Source organism: Acanthopagrus latus, chromosome 11 (genome assembly GCF_904848185.1).
Source record: "Acanthopagrus latus isolate v.2019 chromosome 11, fAcaLat1.1, whole genome shotgun sequence".
Lineage (NCBI taxonomy): Eukaryota > Metazoa > Chordata > Actinopteri > Spariformes > Sparidae > Acanthopagrus > Acanthopagrus latus.
The window spans coordinates 8,101,811-8,126,919 of NC_051049.1; the positions used below are offsets into that span (position 1 = coordinate 8,101,811).

The 25,109-nt window shown below is 43.5% G+C and overlaps 2 protein-coding genes across 7 annotated transcripts; one reads left to right on the forward strand and one right to left on the reverse strand.

Moving 5' to 3' along the window:
* The first annotated feature begins 39 nt into the window (after window positions 1-39).
* prkaa2 (protein kinase, AMP-activated, alpha 2 catalytic subunit) lies at window positions 40-11,868 on the forward strand. 5 transcript variants are annotated; one of them, XM_037114906.1, is made up of 10 exons: window positions 48-589; window positions 1,784-1,925; window positions 3,065-3,158; window positions 4,015-4,159; window positions 5,098-5,185; window positions 5,853-6,077; window positions 6,505-6,667; window positions 6,858-7,196; window positions 7,289-7,415; window positions 8,254-11,868. In XM_037114906.1, exons 1-10 carry the CDS (start codon window positions 490-492, stop codon window positions 8,502-8,504), a joined length of 1,674 nt encoding a protein of 557 aa, XP_036970801.1. In that variant the 5' UTR covers window positions 48-489; the 3' UTR covers window positions 8,505-11,868. The 5 variants fall into 5 exon arrangements, with proteins under 5 accessions (XP_036970805.1, XP_036970801.1, XP_036970803.1 ...); XM_037114908.1 differs by lacking the exon at window positions 48-589 and adding an exon at window positions 644-1,021; XM_037114907.1 differs by lacking the exon at window positions 48-589 and adding an exon at window positions 644-949.
* Window positions 11,869-12,210: 342 nt separating this feature from the next.
* On the reverse strand, window positions 12,211-23,751 carry LOC119028668 (FYN-binding protein 1). Of its 2 annotated transcripts, none has more exons than XM_037114905.1 (20): window positions 23,380-23,751; window positions 21,713-22,851; window positions 21,463-21,629; window positions 19,664-19,867; window positions 19,305-19,575; window positions 19,097-19,221; window positions 18,833-18,864; window positions 18,662-18,696; window positions 18,313-18,481; window positions 16,850-17,009; window positions 16,649-16,775; window positions 16,527-16,561; window positions 16,361-16,442; window positions 16,203-16,237; window positions 14,913-14,973; window positions 14,725-14,796; window positions 14,577-14,596; window positions 14,333-14,366; window positions 13,801-13,900; window positions 12,211-13,722 (listed from the first exon to the last, which is right to left on the reverse strand). In XM_037114905.1, exons 1-19 carry the CDS (start codon window positions 23,386-23,388, stop codon window positions 13,816-13,818), a joined length of 2,862 nt encoding a protein of 953 aa, XP_036970800.1. In that variant the 5' UTR covers window positions 23,389-23,751; the 3' UTR covers window positions 12,211-13,722; window positions 13,801-13,815. The 2 variants fall into 2 exon arrangements, with proteins under 2 accessions (XP_036970800.1, XP_036970799.1); XM_037114904.1 differs by having other exon boundaries at window positions 16,361-16,448.
* Window positions 23,752-25,109: the final 1,358 nt, after the last annotated feature.

A 25,109-nucleotide genomic window follows, 5' to 3' on the forward strand; every position in this document is an offset into this window, starting at 1 on the left:
ATCAATGAAGATGTTTCCTTTCTGATTAATATTTCTTCCTCAAAACAGTGAACCTTTAAATGTTGGCTGTTTTATTTGATTTGTATTTATTTTCCTTTCACACACACTCTCAGCCATATGTTTACAAGTGTTACCAGGTAGTGCACAGTATCAGGGTAGGTAAGATGATAGCCCGGGTGCAAATCTCGACATAACACCAGGTCGGTGGGATATGAACCTTTTGGATGGCAGAGTCCGTTTGTCTCCTGGAGGGATAATCCCGGTTGCACCCCGGTAATGCCACACGGGCTAGCCAGCACTTTACGACAGATATCTGGCCAACAGTAAAGCCTTTACGTTCCCCTCCCCACCCCCCCGGCCACGGTACTCGTTCAACGGGCTGAGTCGTCGGTGGGTCTTCGGTGAGTGCCCCGCCCCTCCGTGCGCCCCACAGGCAGGCAGGCAGCACACCCACCGCACCGAGTAGCCCAGCCGTTGGTAACGGAGAAGATGGCAGAGCGGCAACAACAGAAACACGAAGGCAGGGTAAAGATCGGCCATTACATCCTCGGCGACACGCTCGGAGTGGGAACCTTCGGAAAAGTGAAGAGTTAAGTCATGCCTTTGTGTCATAACCGACTTCAATGTCTACAATTTGCGCCTCTCAGTTGGGAGTAATACGAAGTAGTCTCCGTGACAAGCGTCAAAACTTGCCGGCGGTCAGTGCGCAGTTTGCGTAGCGGGGGTGGTCCAACGGCTGCGACGGAAGGGATTGAGAGCGTAAATGTGTTCTGAGAATCCGCGCGCTTGAAAGTCAAATTCTTTCACCGAATCCCCCCCTCTGTTTGTAGCTACTGTTATCAGCTATGGCAGGTGTAATTACCCGGCGGACAACAGCTACCAAGGAGATGCACAGTCATACTCACATTGTTATCGCATAACCCTTAAACAATAAGGAGCTTACGCCGTGGTAGGTTTCTTTGCCCTGTCTTTGCGGTAAAGGACGTCTGAGCTTGACCGAAACCCACCGTGAGAGCTAAACGTACGTTAACTGACGGAGTGTTTATAAACGGTGTAGCTAGTCCGATATGTTATCCTTCTCAAGGCTAGTGGCAGCATGTTAAGTATGTAGTAAGTCTGAAAAAAAAAACCAGCTCACAGTCGAAAAGTTTTGCTGTAGGGGCCTATCAGAGGATGTTATGTCATTTTTTTTCTTTGCTGGTTTTCTGCATGACCTTGTGAGCTTTAACCCGACGCTCACACCGCCTGTTTATTGTGGTGCGCAGATCAGGGATGTGTTAGCAAAAGTCTTTGGTGTTAGCTTAGCCGCTGAAGTCACTGCTAACCTTCATGTTTCAGCCTGCATATATTATGCATGAGGGGAAATCAGTTTGTTCATCGTTGCATGTAGAAAGAAAAGCCATGAATTAGATATTATTTTTAGTGTATTTTGTAATGATGATGGCTCATTGGGTTGGATATGAAGCTTTTCATCCTCCTTTTAATAGTGCTCCATAATTCGTGTTTCTAGTCAAGCTTTGGAAAGGGGTTGGGAGCTAAGCACCCTGAAGAGATATGCTAGCAAATAAGGGCTACAGTAGGCTAAAACAAATAAAAAATTGTTATATTGAAGCCTTCCATGTAACAGTTATCCAAATCAAATCCCAACCTATTAGTGCCCCTCTCTACCTCCCTTCAGGCGTCCATATATCTTGTGCCTGTTTGTGTGTGACTCCCTATGTTTTTTTTCTTTTTTCTATCTGTGTGGTGTATCTGCTTCATATCCCTGTTCTTGTGTTTTCAGTTGGTGAGCATCAGTTAACAGGCCATAAAGTGGCTGTGAAGATCCTAAACAGGCAGAAGATCCGCAGCCTCGATGTCGTCGGGAAGATCAAACGCGAGATCCAGAATCTCAAACTGTTCAGACACCCACACATCATCAAGCTGTAAGTGGAGAAAGACGACACGTCCATCTGCCGACTTTAAAAGAGAGATAACTGAGCTCTGTTAAACGAGTGGCCATCAAGTTGCCTCTGTGTTGTGGCATGCTTTGTTTGTTTCCTGTTTGTTTACTACAGCCGGGCTGTACTGAGCATGCCCACATGGCTCCCAGGAGGCAGAACACACAAACATAGCAACACACACACACAGAGTTGGAACTAGATGAAGAAATCTGTTCTGTTGGTTCAAATCTCCAGTTAAGATGATAGAAGTGGCTGTACATGACTGAATCCTTGTCCTCATCTAGGTGTCTTGGCTCCTCTTGGGTTATTTCTTTGACCTTGTGTCCCTTGTTTCTCCTTCCTTCTGTCTCCCTGGCCTCTTTCTCCTTGTCAGTCCATGTCTCTCTCTCTGTCTCTCAACAATCTGCGTTATTTTTAGGCCAGGGTTAGGGTTAGTCCACTGTCAAGCTGTAAGCTATGGCAGATATGTGAGCTCTCGGGTTGTGAGCTGTAGAGCCGTAGAATACACTCTCACAGAGATATATATTCACAGAGACAGGCATGAACACGTATTTTTTTTATTTGTAGGCAGCTTCAGGCACTAGGCTCAAAGCAGACGACGTGATATATCAGCCCTGCTTGTAAAACCAGTACAAAGTAAAATAAATAAGAACAAATGCCTCAAAATATCCCTCAAGCGCTTTGACTGTTTATATTTCCTAGGACCAATGTGTGATTCTGTGTGTGTTTGTGGAATTGAAAAAGTAAGAAAGTGTGATTTGGTTTGTGTTTATTTCTCCCACGTTGCTGGCCTTGTTGTGCTACACCCGACTCGACAGGAGTGAAGTAGATTGTGATGAAGTGTAGAATCTCCCGGGAGCAACCATTCATGAGATTGGGCCCGCATTTTAATATACCTGACCTTTATGAAAATAATGCTTATACTCAGCAGCAGCCATACATCACAGCTTTGCCTCTCTCTGTGTATTTATACGTTGCATGTTTTCAAGTAAATAAGTTGGGTTTAGAGATATAGTTATATTATTGTTATATTTAGATTATGGATATGATGTGAAAGAAGCTGAAATGTTAATTTGTGTACAGAAAGTTCATGTCATTACAGATGAATGTCTGTGTTGTAGGTACCAGGTGATAAGCACACCAACAGATTTCTTCATGGTCATGGAGTACGTGTCTGGAGGTGAGCTGTTTGACTACATCTGCAAACATGGACGGGTGAGACATTTCATTTATTAATTGACTAATTCATGAATCAAATTCATTAATTAGATTTGAGTCTTTATCAACTGGGTTCCACTGGTCACTGCTTCATCAGAAACTACTGGTTCTTTAGTTACCACAGCTCAATTCAGACAAACATGCATGGTGTATGTCTTGGTGAACTGACCTTTACTTAGTTATTGTTGTGGTCGACCAAGTAAAGCTGTGATTTTTTTTTCTCTCTGAATTTATTCTTAAACTCTTGAGTAAGACATCAAAATATTTTCTTCATGCACACTGTTTAAGCTGCAACTATCCCCACCATGTACATATATTTTGCATCAAAAACATTTTACTTTTTTCTGTTTTAATGTCTGTTGCAAACTTCCAGGAGATGTCATTGTTAGTTTATGAGTCATGAAATTATATTTGATGACAGTGTTCCCACACACCATCACTGTTCCACCGCTCTGAGAGCTGTCAATGATCATTTTGACATCTGCCTGACTCACTTTGAAATTTTCGCTTTTAGTTTTTGAGATTGAAAGCTTTTGATTGAAGCATGGCGTTCCAAACACCCACACACACATTCAAGACATGTTGAGACAACCTCTTCTGGAGACTGTTTATATTTTGAATAGAAATTAACTTTATCTGGGCCCTTAGCCATAGCAACCTTGTGACCAACCCTGAATGATGATAATGAATTTGTTTTAAACAAGACACCACATAACCTTCAGTGTTCTTTACACACATGCATCATAGGCCTGTTTCTGAGCTTGTAACACTCTGTCTCACATTTACACAGTTAAGCACTCCTTAATCAACACAGCCACAGTCCAATCATTTCCATTCATATTATGTCTTTCAGGTGGAGGACACGGAAGCTCGCCGTCTTTTCCAGCAGATCATCTCAGCTGTAGACTACTGCCACAGGCACATGGTGGTCCACAGAGACCTCAAGCCTGAGAATGTCTTGCTGGATGCTAGCAAGAACGCCAAGATAGCAGACTTCGGTAGGATCCCCAAAGGACAGAGTTACATTTAGATGGAGGGATGGAGGTCTCTCTGGCTTGGCAGAAGAAATGATAACAGAAAGTATAAAAGAACATTACTGAATGTAATCATCAGAAAGACAAAGAAGCAGAGTTTATGGCCGAGCTGAGTGGAATTACTAACTAATTGGAGAGTTGGTTACACAGTTGTAGGACAAAGCATAATCATTCACCTGATTATACACTTGTAGAAAAGTGTGAAATCACCATCATGCACCTGTTAACCTCATTATTAAATGAGAATTAATTTCACACTGAACACAGTTTCTTATCTGCTCTGGCATAATTGTTCTAGCTGATGGTGGTTAAGAGACTGTTTCTGATGTAATACGTCCATGAAAGAGAGAAATATTTTCAAAAACACACCAAGGCCCTTAAGCGCAGCAGGGTGTGTGGGGTGAAGAGAGGTCCCATAGCAACGGCCAGGTCTCATATCATGTCTGGCAGGAAGCCTTGAGGCCCCAGTGTCATCTGATAGGCAAGGAATCGTTGGGGTGCGACATCGGTGCACAGCATGAGAAGTGTTTTGGCTGACAGTAACAGACGCTGGTGAGCGGCAAGAGGGAGTGTTACAGGAACAGGGATAAAAGATAAAGAGAAGGTCAGCACATCACACAGCGTCTGGTGTTCAGTGTTTGGCTGAGGCCCTAGCAGCCAGGGAAAGGCTCATCCAATTAGATAAGCTTTGTGTTCTGAGCTAGAGTCGCGGAGGGTAAAGGAGGATAAAGATATCAGTGGTGTCCACAGTGTATACCCTTCACCCTCAATGTGCCGGGCTGTGTTAAGCTTAACTTGTGTGTATCAAAGGATCAGTAGCAGTAATAATTATAGAGGGTTTTCGCTCGTCTAATTTGACTGGGATGTTACTGGTGTTAATATGTCTTGTGTTTGGCCCACAGGTCTGTCAAACATGATGTCAGATGGGGAGTTTCTGCGGACAAGCTGTGGCTCACCCAACTACGCTGCTCCTGAGGTCATCTCAGGAAGGTGTGTGAACAAAATGTTCACCTTACAGAACACAATCTTAGTTTATTCTTTTAAACAAACACATTCAGGCACTGAAATGCACAGTGTGTATCTTTGAGTTCTAGCAAGTGTGTTAAATGCATTTCATTCTTCATGAAAGCTAACTCATTGTTTACATTCACACTTCCTTGCTTTCTGTCTTCTTATCTGCCTTTGGTGGTGCATTGCTGTTTTTAAACCACCTACAGATCAGGGGAGTACTGTGCAATCATTGGAAGAAATGTGCATTTGCGTCCATTTGTAGTTCAAACCAAACGGGGACCCACAAAAGAGGTGTGAAACTCCACAGGGTGCCTTGAATTTCACATCAAACAAAACTTAATGGACATAGTAATGATGCCCACCAACGCATTGCGCCTCTCTAGGACTGCTGTGCTATGATCAGCTAGTACTCATTGGATCTACGCTGTCTGATATAAATCATCTAAAAGGCAAAAGTTAACCCCATGACATAACTTGAATGGCAGCCCCCTCATATCCATAATGAAACAGAAACAGAAAATTCCCAAAGAAACATTAAAATAGATAAATAAATGGTGGTTAACAGTTTGAAAAATGGACCTATAAGAGTGACAATTGTTGACTTGATCTTTTTGTAGCGTGTCAAAGCTTCTTATCAATCTGTCAGGCTCTATGCAGGCCCAGAAGTGGACATCTGGAGCTGTGGGGTGATCTTGTACGCCCTGCTGTGTGGCACTCTGCCCTTTGATGACGAACACGTCCCCACGCTGTTTAAGAAGATCAGAGGGGGCGTCTTCTACATCCCAGAGTACCTGACTCGCTCTGTGGCCTCGCTGCTCATGCTCATGCTGCAGGTGGACCCTCTGAAGAGAGCCACCATCAAAGACATCAGGTGCGGACCCTGCTCTGTCGGGTCAAGTGGCCCTTACAGAGGCCTCCTTTGTCTTCTCTCTTGACATTTTTTTATTTTGTATTTGATAAGGTCAATCCTTTGAAATTATTGTGAAGTGTTGAATTGGCTTCAGTCGCAGTTCCGTGCAGCTTTATTCCCTGTGCTTAGTGGTCCATTACTTACATCTCAGGATATAAAAAACATACAGCAGTGTGTCTCATCTTGTTTCATTGCTGGCCCTTTAAGGTCCCCCATCTGAAGTGTTATTACATAATCAAACACCTGTATTTGACAACAGTTTGACTACAGACAAGTTTAAATGTCACACACAAATGTCATTTTGAGATGAATCCCCAACTTGAACACCATTAGGTTTGGTTTTATGGCGAAGAATAATACAGTAATTAATTGTTCTCTCATATATCAGGGAACACGAGTGGTTTAAGCAGGACCTGCCAGGCTACCTGTTCCCCGAGGACCCCTCATATGACGCTACAGTCCTGGATGAGGAGGCTGTCAGGGAAGTGTGTGAGAAGTTTGAATGCACCGAGTCCGAGGTTGTTACCAGCCTTTACAGTGGGGATCCACAGGTACACAAAACGCATTCACAATTCTTTGTTTATGGGTTTTTGTTCTAGTTGGAATATTAAAGTGCTATCCTAAGCTGCCCTGCTATTGTGGCTATTTTTCATCAGGTGTCCAGTAATAGCCAATACACGTACATCAGAGCTGTTGTGTGTTTCGAGGATCTGATTCTCCGTCCTCCCTCTGTCCTTGTAGGATCAGCTAGCAGTAGCCTACCACCTTATAATAGATAACAGGCGCATCATGACCCAGGCCAGCGAATTCTACTTGGCCTCCAGCCCTCCCCAGGGATCCTTCATAGAAGAAGGCATGCCGTTGCCCCCTGGCGTCAAACCCCACCCAGAGAGGATGCCTCCGCTCCTGGCCGACAGCCCCAAGTCCCGTTGTCCTCTTGATGCTCTCAACACCACCCGGCCCAAACCCTTGGCAGTGAAGAAGGCCAAGTGGCACCTCGGTATCAGGAGTCAGAGCAGACCTTATGATATCATGGCTGAAGTGTACAGAGCTATGAGACAACTCAGCTTTGACTGGAAGGTAACAGGACATATCTGACACATGCATATACACACTATTCAGTACATACAGGTCTACATACAAGCTCTATTGTCTGCTATCTTGTGTTGTAGGTGGTGAACCCATACCACCTGCGAGTGCGGAGGAAGAATCCGGTTACAGGAAACCTGGTGAAGATGAGCCTGCAGCTGTACCAGGTGGACAGCAGATCCTACCTGCTGGACTTCAAGAGCATCGATGGTTAGTAAAAGACAAAACTGTCTACAGAACATTTCTCTTTATAATTAATACACCCCTGCAAAAAAAGAAAAAAAAAGTATAATCTCCCACTTTGTTTAATTGCACAATGTGTGTGGCTTGACCTTCATGCAGTTGCCAGCTGGTCAGCGCCAGCACTCAAATGCAGTTCAGTTTTTCCACCTTGAAATGTGCTTTCGCTGAGTTGGTGGTGTTGGAACAGCTGAGCTGGTGTTTATGCAGATCAGGTGGTAGAGAGCACTTCTGAAGCTTGTTTTTAGCAAAAATGTTTACATGCATTTCAGCCAGTGCAGAAAAAATCTTGGAAACCTCATTCATTGGTCACATGAGGCTCTTTTATGTATGTTCAGTTGTATCTCTTTCACCGCTGTTTTTAAATTTGACTCTGAATTGTTTGTTTACCAAGATGCACATGTACATAACTTTTGCACTTTCTATACACAATAACTGTTTGTATTTTCCAGATTTAAGGTCATACAGTTCTCAATAGGAGTGCATGTAGCACCTATTACCTTTCTCTAACTCCTTCCTAAATGTTTCCAAAGATGTTCAAACTCAGAGAAATGTTATTTTTGTTAAGGTAACAGTGGTGTTTAATGTTTGCCAGCCTGTCAATTGGCTAATTCCCTTCACCCCCGGTAGTTGCTTTAACTTGTTGGACTTGATGCTGTATTCAGTAATTGCGTTCAGTAATTACTTTATAAGAAATGTGCCCACACCGAAATTAGTAAATTATTTTAACTATGTAAGACATTTATTTTATGAGCAACCCCTCTTTAGAATGCTGACACTGACTTTCGTCTGTCCATGTGACCCCCAGATGACATCATCGAGGCGGTGGGTTTTAAGTCAGGTTCGTCCACGCCTCAGAGGTCGGGCTCCACAGCCGGTCTCCACAGACCCAGACTGAGCATCGACTCTGCGAGCCCAGCCATCGACCTGCCCCAGTTAAGCTCCTCTCTCCCGGGGTCCCTGTCGGGTAGCTCCCCCCAGCTCACCCCACGTCAGGGATCACACACCATGGACTTCTTTGAAATGTGTGCCAGTCTGATCACCACACTAGCTCGCTGAGGACTCCCAACCCTCGTTGTCACCTGGATGTCAACTGGGTTTTTAAGCCATCTGCTGTGAGGAGTGAAGATGTTCAGAGTGACTTCCCCTTTATGTCTCCTCTTTATTTAGCTCTGTTCCAGTTGTATTGCACTGGAAGGGTGAATGGAAATGTGAAAAGCAATGCCTGTCACCTCAGATTACCGAGACATAGAGAGGAAGCATTTTTTTTAGAAAGGCAGATTAATAGCTTCTTTTTTCTTATTTTGACATAGTCCTCGAGTCAGAGTCGTGGCGTTTAAACATCAGGGCTTCAGCTTGTGAAAACTGATCCCGGGACTGGAATCTGTGGACTACTGGAAGCCAGGAAAGGTCAAGTTCACCGTCACTCCTCCCACAAATACCTTCAATCTATTATCAACTGCTGAAATGTCATCGCCCACGACAACACGAAATGGCGGGATATCCTGCTGCATTTTCCCCAGACACTGATAGGAGGTCCATTTATATTTCTTAAAAGTTTTTTTTGTTGTTTAGATTGAAGTTAAATCTGTGTCTGAGGGAACGTTGACACATGTCAGATTTGATTTCAGGTTTTATATAATATGGTTTGTAAAGAAAAAGCTTTTGTTATTCATGTATATTATATTTATATTACAATCATATTACGTAGCTGAAAAGGTTGACAAAGGTATACCAAATAACAGATTTATACACCACAAAGATGATTATTATTTAGATATCAGATCCATATTTATTTTTGAGGGATTGTTTTTTAGACACTGTAGTTCTATTTTATTTGAGCACTGCATCGACGTAGAGTTTTATCACGATTTTGAATAGAGTGTAGAATATTAATGAGCCTAGAGAGACGGCGGGATAGTAAGACGATTATACTCTGCATGGATAGTGTTGAAGCACAGATACACACCGTCTCACACGAGTTTTCACACATTTCCTAACAGCGGTGGACAAATGTCAAATATACCAAACATATCTCTGCTGTTTTATTCCCCACGCAACCATCATTTTATGCATTCAGTAACTACAAAAATATGCAGCTCGCACAGACTGCTTTACACTTGGGTTGAGTTACTGTTAATATGCTGTTCAGCCATGCATGCACAGAGCCTAATTTAAAAAAAGAAAGCAGGCCAGTGAAAAAAGACCACGTGCTGTTTGTAGAGGAGCGTGTGGGCCACGATTAACTATTTCCATTTTTTGCCTTAAGCCCTCACATGTGGAAAAAATGGCAAAAAAAAAACTCAGAAAAAGGTGCCTAAACCCTAATGTGACATCTTGAATTAGATGTTCTATGACCAGCCATAAACAGCTTTAATATTTACAATTAAATCAAAATTGTTACTTGTCGACGTATTAGCAGCATTAACCTCCGTGTCCATCCCGTGTGTGTAGAGTAGAACAGAGGAGTAAAGAGGAAGATGTGAGGCGGTGTGTGTCTGCTGCAGGACAGTATTAGCTGCAGAAACCTTTCTCCAGTTGCCTTAAAGAATGCGTCACAGTAATTCTGTGCACGTGTTGATTGAGAAGCGTGTGTGCATGAGCCAGTGTGTGTAACGGAGATCAGATGGGGTAGAGTCCGTCTCATGATCGTCATGTCATGTTCTTTCTGACGGGAGGATCTTTGCAGTGCGTCGTGAGATTGGGAGAGACGATGTTAAAACACAATGCTGTGGTGTGTCATTGGTTTTGTCTGTTTGTGTAGCTGTCGTTGTTCTCTTCAGTCATCACTTTAAAACGGTCTGCAGATTTACTGTTTCATTGCATCACAGTCGTTTTGTAGATACACAAAACTCTACCTGTTTGTTTCTGGTCCAACGTTTGGAAGAACGTGTTGCTTCTTTTATAAATGTTCTACATTGTCTCGTCAAATGATACTGGAGCTGGGTTGTGTAGCGCTGCTGACAGACATTATTTTGTCTGAATCTTTTCTGACTGAATGTAAAGTGGAAGCTGCTGCTGCTGCTCAGATGAATCCTCCCATCTGTCAGTCTCTCTCTGGGTTGGTTTTAATGGAGAGCACTGAACAGTTGCCTTTCATTTCTCCGTAAAACACAGTGACTGGAGGGATGGTATGTATTCTGTAGACTGATCTGACAGAATGGCCAATATTTGATATAATTAATACTCTCATTATTATTACAGTTTATGCATCTTTATTAGTTTTGACAGGCTCGAGGTAAGCAGTTAGCGATAAAGCTGTTATTAAGACATTTAATGAAATCTAATTTTCAGGCTGCACAATTAATCAAAATATCCAAAGCTCTGATCAGTACTTGTTATTGTAAAACGTAACAGAAATAAGAGCAATGAGATGACAATTCAAAACAAAGCAGAGAGTTTGGCCACACATCAGTCTAGATTACAACTGTTCAACCAGTTACAGTTTTGTTAACCAAACACTTTGTTGGACTGCAGTTCACTTCTAACACTCTGCACAGCTGTAACAGTTGCATTCGAAATGGGTTCAGTCAGTTTTGCCTTATGCGATTGTGACGGTTCAAACAGTGAATGCCACATTCTGTGTTAGCCTGCTGAAACCCTTTATGACATCTGCTGTCCTGTGTAGCGTTGCCTTTCCTGTCTAATTGCACACACTGTACATCACTGAATACACTCTGCTGTCAGGGAGAAACTCTGCTCCCTGCTGCATCACACACGCAACTGCACACACAGCCGTGTATACACTAGTCCATGTCCTTCAGTCAATATTTCACTCTGTTGCTGTGTCTTAAATGACTCTTCCTCTGTGTAGTGAGCTACTTCGGTCACATCAGGATCATATCTGGCACATATATGCCACATTTTTTTCCTGATTCTGCTGCTTGTGACATCACATATAAACCTGATCAGTGTAGTTCACTGTCTTGCAGAGGTCATAGGTCATGTTTCAAAGTTACTGATATAATTAAATGTAGTACTGTACTTTTACAACTGTATGCAACCACCAGTGGCATGTTAGTCATGTAATCTGTGTTCCGAGCTGGGATCACATGCCAGAGGGCCTAATCAAATACAGACTTTCCGTGTTGTACCAAAGTGAGTATTTTCAACAGCAAAGCTGTGCTCCTTGTGTATCTGTGGTGGGGTTCTTATGATCAGTGTAACCTTAAATACCCCAGTGTATGTCTGTGCGTGTGTGATATGTGTTTGCGCGCACACCTGTAATTGTGAAAAAATGTGTATAAGGGTGTGTTTGTGCGTGCGTGTGCGAATGTGACAGTGTGTTATAACTGTCCCTCCCTGTCTCTCTGTCTGATTGGGGTTTGGATTTCTCTTGTAATGCACTGCATGATGTTGCTGTTATGATTTGCACTTTAATGAGTATTTATTGAAAAACAATAAACAGACATATACAAGGAAATCCTTTTTGTCCTCAAGGTTTTGTCAGTTTGAACATGTTACATGCAAACACACACCCATCACAGAGGATTATTTGTTTTCCTTTTTTTCCAGACAAAAAAATGCACCCTCAGATGTCAACAACAATATTTCACATGAAGATGACCTCAGGTGATCGTCACTCTACTACTCTCTCTGTAATACTTATTATTGATCAGCTTGAGGGAAAAAACCTCAGAAGAAAGGTGACACATAAAAGTGACACCTGCCAGACCTCCGCTCCGTAGTGATGAAAGAAAGAACATAACGTTTGGACGCTGCCTCCCTCCAACTACGATCGACACACAGCAACTAGAGCCAGCAGAAATCTTTACTTGTTTATTGGTATGTCATAAAAGATCATTATTATATAAACCTAACATGTTAAAAACTAATCAATCCTAATGTAAAATAATATCTAATGTTAATTAAACGGACTGTTCACCCCAACTTCATGAAGACATGTGTTTCCTCTTATATGTAGTGCTATTTATCCATCTACATTATTTTCATGCGAGTTTCAGAGTTGTATAGCTCTTTATTATAATGGAACTAGGTGACACTTGCCTTGTAAAAATACATTTGGAAAACTCAACAGAAATGTCTCTGTCCAGGAACCATGACCTGCTTACTCAAGATAATCCATAGACCTTGTTGCCAGCAGCTTAACGTTGGAAAGCTAACCCTTTCTAATGAACCACACCTGCCAACTGCGTCACTGTGCAGAGGGAGGCATGCATCCAGTCATGGACGAGGATCTCATGCTTGTTACAGTGCAGGATGTAAACAAAAATAACATCACTCATGGCTGGCGTCAGCTTAGTTAGCTTGCCTCTAGTCTACAAGTGGATGCATGCTTGCTTCTGCGTGGTGATTACAATACAGTTCCCACGTGAAACTGCTCACAGCGACGTCTGTGGATCACCAAGGGTCCAGATTACTGTAACGAGACGTTGTTTTTTTGGTGCTTGGAGCACAACAAGCCGAGTGTCATTTAGTTCAGTTATGTTCACCACAAACAACCCAGAAGAATAAACAACGCTGCAAGTAAGAGGAAAAATATACTTTTGATTTAGGGTCTAACTGTCCTTTTAACAAAATAATGAGGGTAAATAAGTATAAAAAGATGCGTGTGTACAAAAAAGGCACAATAACACAATCATTTTGGGAAAAAAAATCGACCAACATTATCTTGAGAACAAAGTAAACAGTTCTGTAGATGCACATGCAGAAGAGGACAGAACATGTTACTGAGAATGGATCCGTTCTTGGTGTGGTACGTCTGGCTGCACTAAGCCTTTTCAGTTACTGCCGGTGACCAAATCTAATAACTAACAAAGTCTTTGTTCATCTGTAAGTTTTATCAACTCCTCCTATTAACTTACTCTTTTGCTACCAACACTGTAAACTGGTAACAAGCGTGTTGGACACTAATTCCATCCAAACATTGAGACTGCTGTATGTGGACTAAGATAAATACGCAGACACTGATAACCTGGTGGTATTTCCAGAAATTTAAAAGGCACATGAAGTGTGTAATTTCCCATACAAGAGTCTGCAGTGTCACAGTCCCCCAGGAAGCCTGTGTATGTCTGCAACAGTTTGTAATTCCTGTCCTGGGATCAGCAGGTCAAAAGTCACTCAGAGCCAGCAGGCAAACTGTCCCTCGCTGGTTTCACACCAAGTGCTTCGGAAAAAGCGCACAAAGAGTTCTGTTTGCAGAAATCCTTCCTCAGCAAACGGATCCATGAATGCAGTCACCAGGTGAGTAAGGTCGAAGTCGAGAAGATGAAGTTACTGTCACAGCCCGGCTGCTTTTTTGTTCCGCTGTTACAAACTGAAAAAAAAAAAAAACATCACGTGAGTATGATCATGTTGTCACAGTGAAGAGAGAGTCCAGGTGATCCATCCTCACCTTGTTGTGTGATAATTACTCTCTGGCAAAGTCAGCATACAGATCAGGAGGAGGCAAAATGAGCATGTCCATGTCTGCTGTAGAACTCGACTCTTCAGGCCTGCGGGGGAAACAAAATAACTTGATCACTCCTGCAGCCGCCGCCACGCTGCCAGCTGAACCAGCAGGGACAAAGGAGGGCGACCTGATTTAGACCATGAATATGACACCACAGTTAAATGAAAAGTACACATCAGGCAATCAGCAGCTGATTCAGCCACCAGCTTTACTTCCTGGAGGAAGAATGAGTGGATGAGTCAGAATCTCTTTCCCTCAAACGCACAAAGAATGAACACAAGCTGTTGTCATACTCAGCCACACATTCCAGGCAAAAAGGAAGTAAAGGTGTCTGACCACAGGTTTCACGACATGTTAGGCAATTGTCTTTGTGAGTGAGTGTGTGTGTGTGTGTGTGTGTGTGTGTGTGTGTGTGTGTGTGTGTGTGTGTGTGTGTGTGTGTGTGTGTGTGTGTGGTTGTGTGTGTTTTACTTACAGCTGAACTGGTTCTTCCTTCACAGGTGCAGGACCTGAGATGGAAACAAAATCAATTTGTCAAACACATCACCTGCTTTGGAACGGAAATGGATGGCTGTATTGATTTTTTTAATTCAATGATCACCATCACAGACTCATCATTTAAACCAAAAAAATACATTTTTTTGTATTGTACATACTGTATATTATGTATTTCCATACAAGATTGTTTTTCCTATATTTTAAGATTCAAGATCACTTACTTGTCTCTGGCTCAATATTGCTGTAAAAGAAAAGAAAAGAAGGAAAAACAAGAATTATAACCCTATTTGCGTGTGCGTATCTATGTGTTTGTGTGCGTGTGTGTGTGTGTGTGTACACAGCAGTAGCACAGGTTTGCTTCATGCCTACCTGGCAGCTGGCTCCACAGGTTTGGGCGAATAGAAGAATGTAGATAACTTCTGAAGTGCTTCGTGTCTTGCTCTGATGAAAGGACAAATACACATATGCTTTAGATCCACACTCTGCTTGTGTGCGTATGTGTGCGTGCGTGCGTGCATGCGTGCGTGATCGACTATAAGAATCAGGCCGGTACTCACTGGACGTTGGAGCTGTCTGCGCTCTGACTGTGCTGGTGGCTTATGGGTAGGTCTTTGTTCACTTCGCAAAAAGAAAGAAGACGAAGGCGTAAATATGAAGAACTTTTATGACGTACAGCTGTAAGTTTCTCTAATTGTTTTATCTGCTTGTTTACACACACATTCTCATCTAATGAGTCTCTTGGCTGTGATTCAGTATTTAAAATATGCAAGCACGACAGAGAGGACGGTGAGTTTCACGATTTCATCCGGTTTTAACGCGGTGTGATTGTTGCTCCACTGGACAAACAGCCGCCCCCAAAAATGTCGACACCCACACTTCCCTCTCTGTAACGTCATATTTATGTTGCAGATAGAAATAAGTCACACCTATAATTTTAATAGAGTGTTGCAGGAAGGATTCCCAAAGTGAATTTAAATGAGCATTTTTGCACATCCAGTTCCCTCATCATGAAGTCAATGGGCTTTAAATTAAGCGCCTGAAAACACACTTAAGAGATTTTCACCTTTTGTTCTATGAAGTAAAACATGACAATAAATACTCCACACTTCAGTTGAAAACTTTTAACTTTACAACTTGTCGATTCAAATGTAGTAAGAAGCTCAGTGGTGGTGACTATCACTGAAATAACACTCGTAAAAACTTTAAAACTCAGTGGTTTTCAGGCAAGTTTTGCAGTTTTAATTTCTGCAGTTCTATTTCCAATCTAGGTTCTGTATCGTAGCAACTGGACTTGTTTCAGTTCCTTGAAGACGTTTCACCTCTCATCCAGGAGGCTTCTTCAGTTCTAACTAACTGTAGGAGAGTTGCAGGCTTTTAAACTCTGTGTGGGAGTGTCCGTACAGAGTCATTAAGGACACGTGTGAGCTCTGAGTTTCAGAGTCATCATTTGTGGGTCATTGATCAAACAAAACTTCACGAGTGCTGCTAAGGCTAGGTTAGCCCAGGTGTGAATGGTTGTCAAACTGTTGTTATTATCTATTGTTTCCAAGCAGATATTCAGATGTCCATAAGTCACACTGGATCTAAAAATCGTGTCTGTCTGTGCAGATTTGACTGAGTGACGACTCCATCAAATAAGACGAGTAAGAGTTTCACCTCCTCAGAAAACAACCTTTAAAAAAACGTTGACGCAGGTGATAAGATAAAGATAATGACCAAATTATCTGACATGACAAAAAAAGCCGGATGTCCGCAGTATCTCTTTTCTGTTGTATCAACACACCCCGATCGAGATAAGACACAGAGGAGACAACACACACTTTCTGTTTTGAAGTGGATTTTCTTACCCATGTCTGGCATTGACAGTGTCCTGGTGTGGCCTCTGCACAGGAAAAGACACGGACAAGACAAGTGATCAGTCTCTGACTAATCCAAGATCTTAGAGCATCGTATGAATCGAAACTCAACAACTCATCCACACTGATTCAAGCCAAGACAGACTTACATTGGTAGTGCGAGTGTATCCGCTGTGTCAGGGGCAGGAGAGAGGGGTTCATCATCATCACCGGTCCACTCCTCACTGTCATCTGTAACTGACCATCAACATCAAACTGCTGCAGAATAACTCACATATATACTGTTATCACGAATACGATCAGGGGGATACTTACAACTCTCTGCTGATAGTGGGTAGTGGTTTGAGGCCCTGTAGAGAAAAAGAGACAAAACGCCTGTAAGTCTTCGTCTTCAACATAACAGTGTCTAAGTGACGAGGTTGCATGTGCACACACACCTGCTCCCTGTGCTGGTCACCTCCGGCTCGATGGCAGTGCTGCTATTACGGGTGATGGCGGCCTTCTTCCCAAGCTCCAGCATCTCCTTGATGTCCAGCTCCACATGATCCACCGCAACGTACCCATCTGGGAACAAACACACACGGACGGTCATCCACAATCAATGAACACAGCTACCGTTAAGGTATATCTATACTCACAGTTATTGCTGCTGTCCCTCGCCAGCCATTTCCCTTTGGGACAGTTGGTTGTTCGGATGATGCTGATGTTGTCACCGCTCTTGACGGGCAGGTCGTTCTTGCGTCCCTTGGTCGTCACGGTTACCTTTGCCTCGTACATGGCTTCCTCCTGTCCAGTGATCTGACGGATACAGCGGCAGGTTAACGCCATGCCTTCACATAACTACACTCATAAACATACAGGATTTACACACCCAAACAATCCTTCCTTTACAGAGTGTGATCAATTTAATATAAACATGTCATCACAGGAAGCGGGAAGGAGGTGCTGGTTCACTGATACACTTGGTTCTCCTCCACAGAATCTGCCATGTTTCTACAGTAGCCCAGAAAGGACAAAATAAACACTGGCTAGAGGAAAGGAAAATGGTGGGACGAGGAATGTTCAGTTGGTCGCAATCTGCAACCTCACTGCTAGAGGCCACTAAATCCTACACACTGGTCCTTTAATGACATCAGCTTCATGTCTGGCAGTCTGCAATGCATTGTTTGAATACTGATACTTAAACAACCAATCATTCATTCAGTAGTCACTCTCATTTTTGCTCTGGTTTTGGTCTCTACCAGCTCCAGTGAAAAACTTCTCGGCCTTCAGTTGCTAAATGCTAGCTTGCTAACGTTGTGTTCCTCGAAAAGTAGTTTTAACATATTCGCAACATATTCTATGATTCACTTCATATTCTTACACTATAGTTGACTAATTATTTTCCCTTTCTTTACAGTTTTCAGTTGATGTTTGGGCAACATTTGGGCAACAAAAATACTTGGTTAGATTTGGGAAAACAAGTTTTGTAACACGTGATACAATAGATAACTTAAGCATATTTTTCCAGATTTTTTTACCCAAATGGCACAAATGTGATTGTTCAGTTGCCATGACTGGTCCTGGATCAACATTAACTATGATGTTGCAGGAACAACATCAACACTTTCATGATCATGCTGCAGCCAGCGATGATGTTACCAGAATGGTGAGAGTGAGAAAATTAGGAAAGTCGTGTGCTGTAAAACCAAAGTTAATTCTATAAACAAGATGCTTCACTAAAACAACTGAAAGAAACTATGGAAATGGGCCTAAAAATATTTATTTAAGCTGTTTTAAATATACTTGACTGCCTGTGATTGTCTGTCTCCATCACAGGATTAAAGGGAGTTTGTCCAGAGGCAAATGTTTTCGAGCGTAGGCCCCGTCACTGGGTCGTGGAGAAAGTTGGTAATAATACATTGCAGAAGAAAAAATATTTCGGATAATGACACAGTGTTTACACAGATCCCTTTTGAGCGTGCACATGCTGCTCAGCTCAGCTCTTCTACCAGGAGGAATGAATCCAGACAGGTTTGTATGCCAAGACATGTACCCCACCCTCCCCCGCTGCTCCTCCACCTGCCGTGCCTCCCTTCTCTGTCAAAATAACACCACTCACTTTGAATTTCTTCTTCATCTCATTCTCCTTCTTCTCCCTCTCTTTCTGCTCCTTCTTTTCCCTCTCCTGCTTCTCCTTCAGCTCCTTCTTCTCCTTCTCCAGGCGCTGCTTCTCCTTCTTCTTCAGCTCCTTCTCGTCGGGCCCCTCTGCAGCTGCCTTCTTGTCGGTCCTGCAGGAGAGAGAAAGGAGGGACACAGTGGTTGTTTGAAAGGGACTCCTCGCTGGATATTCAAACGGCGGAGGAGATTATGAGGGAAACAAAGGCGGACCGAAGTCTCTCATCGCTAACGGCGTCTGGGGGATAACACGAGATGAAAAGAGAAGTGGGTCAAAAAAAATAAGGCCTTACTTGCCGAACCTGCCCGTCTTGGTTTTCTCTTCGATCTGTAAACGGGAACAGAGCAGCAGATAAGTCTTTCATTCGTTTTGTGCAAAAATCTTCCCAGAGAATCTTATCGGGACGAGAAAAGAAAATGTTTTTAATTTGAAAAAGTGACTCGGTTCTCACAAAGTTACTTACTGTTTGCGATAGTGCCTCAGAAGCATATGGATCTGTGGGAAAACACAGTTACATAAAAAAAGAAATAAAACAGAAATTAATTTGAGGAAATCCAACTTTAGAATTCAGTGTCACACTTCAGGTCAAATACAGCAAACTTAATGTGTTTATAATGATACGTGCTGTAGATATCTTATCACTATAAGTGTTTTGATGTGTTGTGACTGATGTGATTGTATCTGTTGTTCACAAATCTAATCTCCTGTCGCCCGTGTGTTGACTGACTCTTTGGTGGGCCCTTGCGTTTCTTCCCGTCAGTCTTTCCTTTCTTCTTGTTGGCAGACGTGGGTATGTCCTCGTACACATTCTCCGTGCTCTCGTAGATGCTGTTGTTGACTGGAGCTTGGAGCCTGGATGAAGATCAAAAACCAAGTTGTTAAGAGGTGAACCAGTATTTCACAGCAAAGAGGGGAGACTTATTCACGTGTCTTACTCTGCCTGTGGTAGAGATTCCTGAGATATGGACATGGAGGCTTCTGGTTGTGGAGTATCTTGTCCTGCGGGGACCTCGGCTCCTGGCGTAACTATCTCATTACTGTAATAGTCCGGCAGGTCCTGTCCATCTGGAGTATCCGGACCCGTGTTCTCCTCGTTTCCCCAGCAGGACGCCGGCAGATCTGGAGAATGAGTGTCTGAAGTCACGTCGTCAAACTCTGGGACGTCCGTGGTGTCGGTCTCTGAGAAGTCAAGAGGAGCAAGGATCCCTGTAACACAACAGGAAAACAACGTTAGGGACGCTGTTTCAGGCTGGATTCACAGAGGTGACTGTATGTGTGACAGCGGTGAGCGCACCGTTCTCTTCCACAGAGGGAGCATGAGCAGTGAATTCACTCAGGTTGACCGAGGGGGGTCTGTCAGGCTTCATTGGAGGAGGACCCAGGGACGCACGGTCTGGGAGGACCTTCCTGGGTAGAGGAGGTGGAACCACCAGCAGCTCTGGGGTAGGGTCGGACCCCCCCTCCTCAATGATACCTGCCAACACTGGAGAGGATGGCCCTGCAAAGAATGACATCATGTTAATACCTGAGTGTCTCACGATCAGAATCTTGTGATGCCTCTGGCTAGTTTGTCAGAAAGTCTTATGTTAAAGGAGACATGTTTCGCCTTTTTCGTCTCCTTCAGTGCTTTATATGTTCCTGTGAATGCAAAAGGTCAAAGTCTGCACCAACAGAAACGCTCCTGAAACGCCTCGTCAGTCACCTCGCCTTCAATTCTGTGACTTTGTGACATCACACTATGACAGAAGTTTGCATAATTTGATAGTTTGACACTTATTTTAACACATTTGCTCTGTTGTTATTGATGTTGGGTCAGGCATGTGTGAGCTGACCTATCAGAGCAGACTGGGTATTCAGGGGAGGGGCTTAAAGAGACAGGAACTAAAACAGAGACGTTTAGTGTTTAAAGCTGTTCTAGTAGTAAATATAGTCTATAGTAAATATGTCTCATTTAAACCATAATAGTACTTTTTTTTCACTGTAGCAGCAAGACTTCCCATACAAACAAAAAAACATGACAAACATCAGGTGAAACACCCAAAGGAAGTTTCCAAACAGAAAGGTGGAGAAGGCGAGAGGCAGCCGAGTAAAAGGATTTGATTTGTGAGGAACTCAAACCAGTCAAACACACTGTCGAATGTTGTTGTGATATAACTCAGCAGAGCGGAGAAAATGCAATCATAAGTGAAAAAAAATCAGCACAGCGTCTGAAGAAACATACAGCAGCCCGTGATTCAAAAGTACATTGAAGTCTTCTTTGTACTGCTCCTGAAGACGCTTTAAAATCTTAAGTGCCTTTAAAGCTCTCACTCGGGAAACGTTGAATATAATAAAATTTGATGTATTTTCTTCCTTACAATGAAAAACACACCCAGTCCCAATTGTACTCAAATTAAACTGTTTTTGAAAAGATCTTTTTGTAAACGCACAACAGGCAGTTTTCAAACTAATAGGACAATCATTTGGACTGAAATATTTAGGTCACAGTGTTAAAAATGATTCTCTGCTGAGGGTTGTCATTAATTTACAAGCGTCTCACTTCCCTATCATTTGTGACAAGAGCCCGAATGAAATGACAGATAACATTAGATTGTCTCACATCCGCCATGCACAATTAAGAGGCTCTGTGAAAATGAGGTCAGCGTCAACACAGCAGCAGACTCACTTCTCATCGTCAGTTTAACAGACATTAAAGTGTTTGTCACTGCGGCTCTGTCATAATGACGGACCCGCTCCTCCTCTCCGTCATTGCTGACATACCTCAGCAGCTCTGCCCTGCCTGCTGCTCAGTTGTTTCTGGCACTAGAGAGGAATGACAGGACTGTTCTCGCTGTGTATCCCAACCAACACCTGAGGCAGCCCCGTGGCACAAACCATCCTGAACACTGTGCATACCATGTTTTCTTTACTGCTACACTAACAGATGACGCTCTGCAGCTGCAGAGTAACCTACCTGGTGACCTGTGGGTGAGATATGCTGCTGCGTTCATCGTGTAAACAGGAGAAGAGCATCCAAAAAAATGCTGCAAGTCCGCAAGACAGCAAGAGGCAGAGAGGAGAGGAGAGGAGGAGAACTGATCAGGTCTGACTTACGGTGGTCAAAGCCGTTAACTTCTGCTGGTTTCGGGAGGGCGTTTCCTCCTCGGTCCTCATAATCAATGGGTGGGAGCTCTGGGATGGGGAGGACAGAACTCTGAGGAGGGGGAAACTCCTCTGGAGGCGGGGTCATGGAGTAGGATGAGGTGAAGCTCGTCCGCGGGCTGAAAACAGATGAAGGATTTGTGAGAGGTCAGTGTTTAAATAGTATAAATCCACTGGAAACGTATCAATAGAGCTCATTTACCTGGTCTTTTTGCGTGCCTTCTCCAGAGCATTGAAGATCCTCTGGTCACACTGTAGAGTCTTTTTCATGTCCCCCGCCCTCTCCAGGGCTGTGAGCGCTGTGATCGGACGCTCAGGTTTAGGAGAAGGGGAAATAGATGGAGGATCTACAAGAGAAGGGGGCTTCTCCACTGGGATCATGTTTACAGCCTCCGTAACAGCATCAGCTGCCAGCTCAGGCTCAGGAGGTGATGGAGAGGGAGTGGAGGCCGCTGGAGGCGTCGGGACAACACTAGGCGGACTGATTTCGTTCTGGCTGGCAGGCCTGGAAACGGGCGGGGCAGGAGTTTCTATCTCCAGCGGGGTTTCACTCTCTGGGGTTGAAACATCAGGAGTTGGGATTTCGGGGATAAAGGCGGGGGGTGGGGTGAAGTCGGGAGAGGCAGGGATAGTGGAGGGCGGGGTGATTTCCACTGCAGCACTGCTGTCAGGTAAGGGGGGTAGGAGAGCCTGCGGTGCAGAGTCTTTAGGCTCTGTCGGTGAGTCACCAAATTCAGAAGGCACCGGGATGAGCGGAGCTTGTATGGGAGCGTCTGAGCTGGGGCTGTCCAGAATGGGGTCAGAAAGAATCTCCCCTGCTTCTTTTTTGGTCTTCCTCAAACCCATGAAGCTCTTCTTCGTTGTAGTGCCTTTAGGTGGAGGCATGGCCGGCACCAGCTCTGCAGTGTTCTCCTTGTGTAATCCAGGGAGCAGCAGATTGAACTTCTTACCGTTCTCTTTCTTCTGCTTCTGATCCGACTGCTCATCAAGAAGCTGTTCTTCTTTCTCTTTGCTTCCTTTAGTCTTGTCCTTACTTTTTTTCACTTTCCCCTCACTCTTGTCTTTTCCCTTTGAGGTGGCCTGGAACAGAGGCTTCTTGCTCTCCTTCTTGTCATCCTTGAAAACCACTCTGGGCGCTATCACCGTCTTCCCGTCCAGGGTCTGGTTGATGGAGGTGAGCAGGGAGGGGCGTGCTCCTGCAGGGAGGTAGTGAGGGGGGCTCTGGGGAGGAGGGACCACCTTTGGCTTCTCTGGGAGAGCAGGTTTGATCTTGGGTTGCTTCAGGAGCAGTTCTTCTTCCTGGAACTTGGCCCTCAGGGCCCTGAAGTCCATTCTGTCGTCCTGGTGAAAGGATCACACTATAAAACAGCCCGAGGTTCAATGCTCTCAGGCAAACACACACACAGCAGACGTTCACCTGTTGTCTGTGTGAGGTCGTAAAAAATTCAGCTGCCATTAAAGACGAATGTGAAGAATGAAATCACGACATCACTCAGCCTTCACAGCACAATCATGGCTTGTTTTCACTCTGTTTGCATATGTATTAGTCCCTGTGTGTGTGTGCGTGTGTGTGTGTGTGGCTGGATTAAGAAAGCAGGCGGACCTGATTTTTCACTGATCTGGAGAGTTTCAACACACACACACACACACACACACGGCCAATTTGAAATGTAGTTGTTGGACAATTACTCTACACAGATTCAAACTTAGTAAAGATTCATATAAAGTCGTTCTGACAGGCAGCAGATCTTCACCTGTTAACACAACATGACAATAATCACAATGATTGAATCTTGCGTCATTACCACACATCGAATGACCGTCAGAAAGTCACTGAGGAGGATTTGGAGACACCAGAGGACACCTTACCTGATCCATTGTTGCGAATTGTCCACCGAAACGACAAAAGCCTCTCTGCTCAGGTGAGTTGACTCTTCTTCAGCCTCTCATCGCGCGACCCGTAAAAAAATACACCTGCTACAAACACTCGTATCGACCTGTGTGCGCGTCTCATCCGCTCCGATCCACAGCAGTTCGCGTCCCACGCGCACAGGAGACGGTCTCTGCGGAGGAATGAGGTTGAGTAGGAATACTCACACTCATCTTAGAGAGGACAGTTCGTCTCGTCAAACGGGTCTGAGCATTTAACGCAACACACTGACTGACTCTCAACAGCTCTTGGACTTTTTTTTTTTTTTTTTTTTTCATCCCTCAGGAATGTCGCTCGGCTGGCACCGCGCGTACGCGTGAATGTGAGTCACTGTCATGAAACCTGGAGCTGTTGTTCAGAGAGCTGTTTCATGTCCGCTAAAACCTCCAGTCTGAGGCTCCTCTCTCTTGTTGTAGTGAGGAGATGTGGTCTCCAGGTGACACACACACACACATATGTGTGTGTGTGTGTGTGTGTGTGTGTGTGTGTGTGTGTGTGTGTGTATATATATATATATATATATATATATATATATATATATATATATATATATATATATATATATATATATATTATTATTATTATTATTATTACATACACGCTCTGTTGTCTGGAGCTGAATGTTGAAGGTAAACACAGGAAAAGAGGAAACACAAGGTGTCCGTCAACATTCCAGCTCTGTCACACAAATCACTCAAGTATTTAAGCAGATATTTGTTATATGACATTATACACACACGCACACGCACAGCCTTCACGTGACAGCTCTGGAAGATATTTTGTCTCAATGGCGAACTCAGCTTGTACTGACAGGTGTGTCAGGACTCACCTCTCTCTCTCTCTCTCTCTCTCACACACACGCGCGCACACACACACACACACACACACACACACACACACACACACACACACACACACACACACACACACACACACAGTTGCTCCTTACCAACAGGTCTCTGCTTCCAGTGGTGGAATGTAACTAAGTAACTGTTACTTAAGTACAAATTGAGGCTCTTGAACAGTATTTTCCAATTTGGGCAACATTTCATTTTACAGGTGGTAATTACCAGTTAACATGTTTGACATTTCTTTGAAAGTACCTCCTAGTTACCACTATAATTAACTCAAATTACCCCCAAATTATAATAAGAATAATATTCTCTACAATTAGTCAGGTCATAGATAGCTGGTAATTTCTTGAATACATTTCCAAGAAACTTTACAGCTCGTTTCTGTTTCTCTCCCCCTCAGCAGGCTCTCAACTCAGGTGAGTTGCAGCTTGACGTCCAACTAGTTTTTTTCTGCAGGTCAGTAAATTGAATTCCATTTTTATTACCTCAGCAGATCAGTTCAACTTTAGAGACACAAAGAGAGAAAGAGTCTGACTGTTTAACTGGTATGAATGTAAATGGTTAGAAATTAAATGTACTGACCTGCAGAAAGAAAGGATTTAGAAATGAAAATGGAATTATCAGGAGAAGTTAACCAGTTGGAAGTTTACTGAAAATGTATTTATCAGCAACTATTCATTAAGTCATTGCTGGAAAACAGCAGAATATTATTATTAAAGAATATGAGGGTGATTTCAATACATTGTCAGTGCATTATTGTGGTAATTGGGGTCATTTCACAGAACTTTCAAGTAAGTTTATTGGTAATAACCACC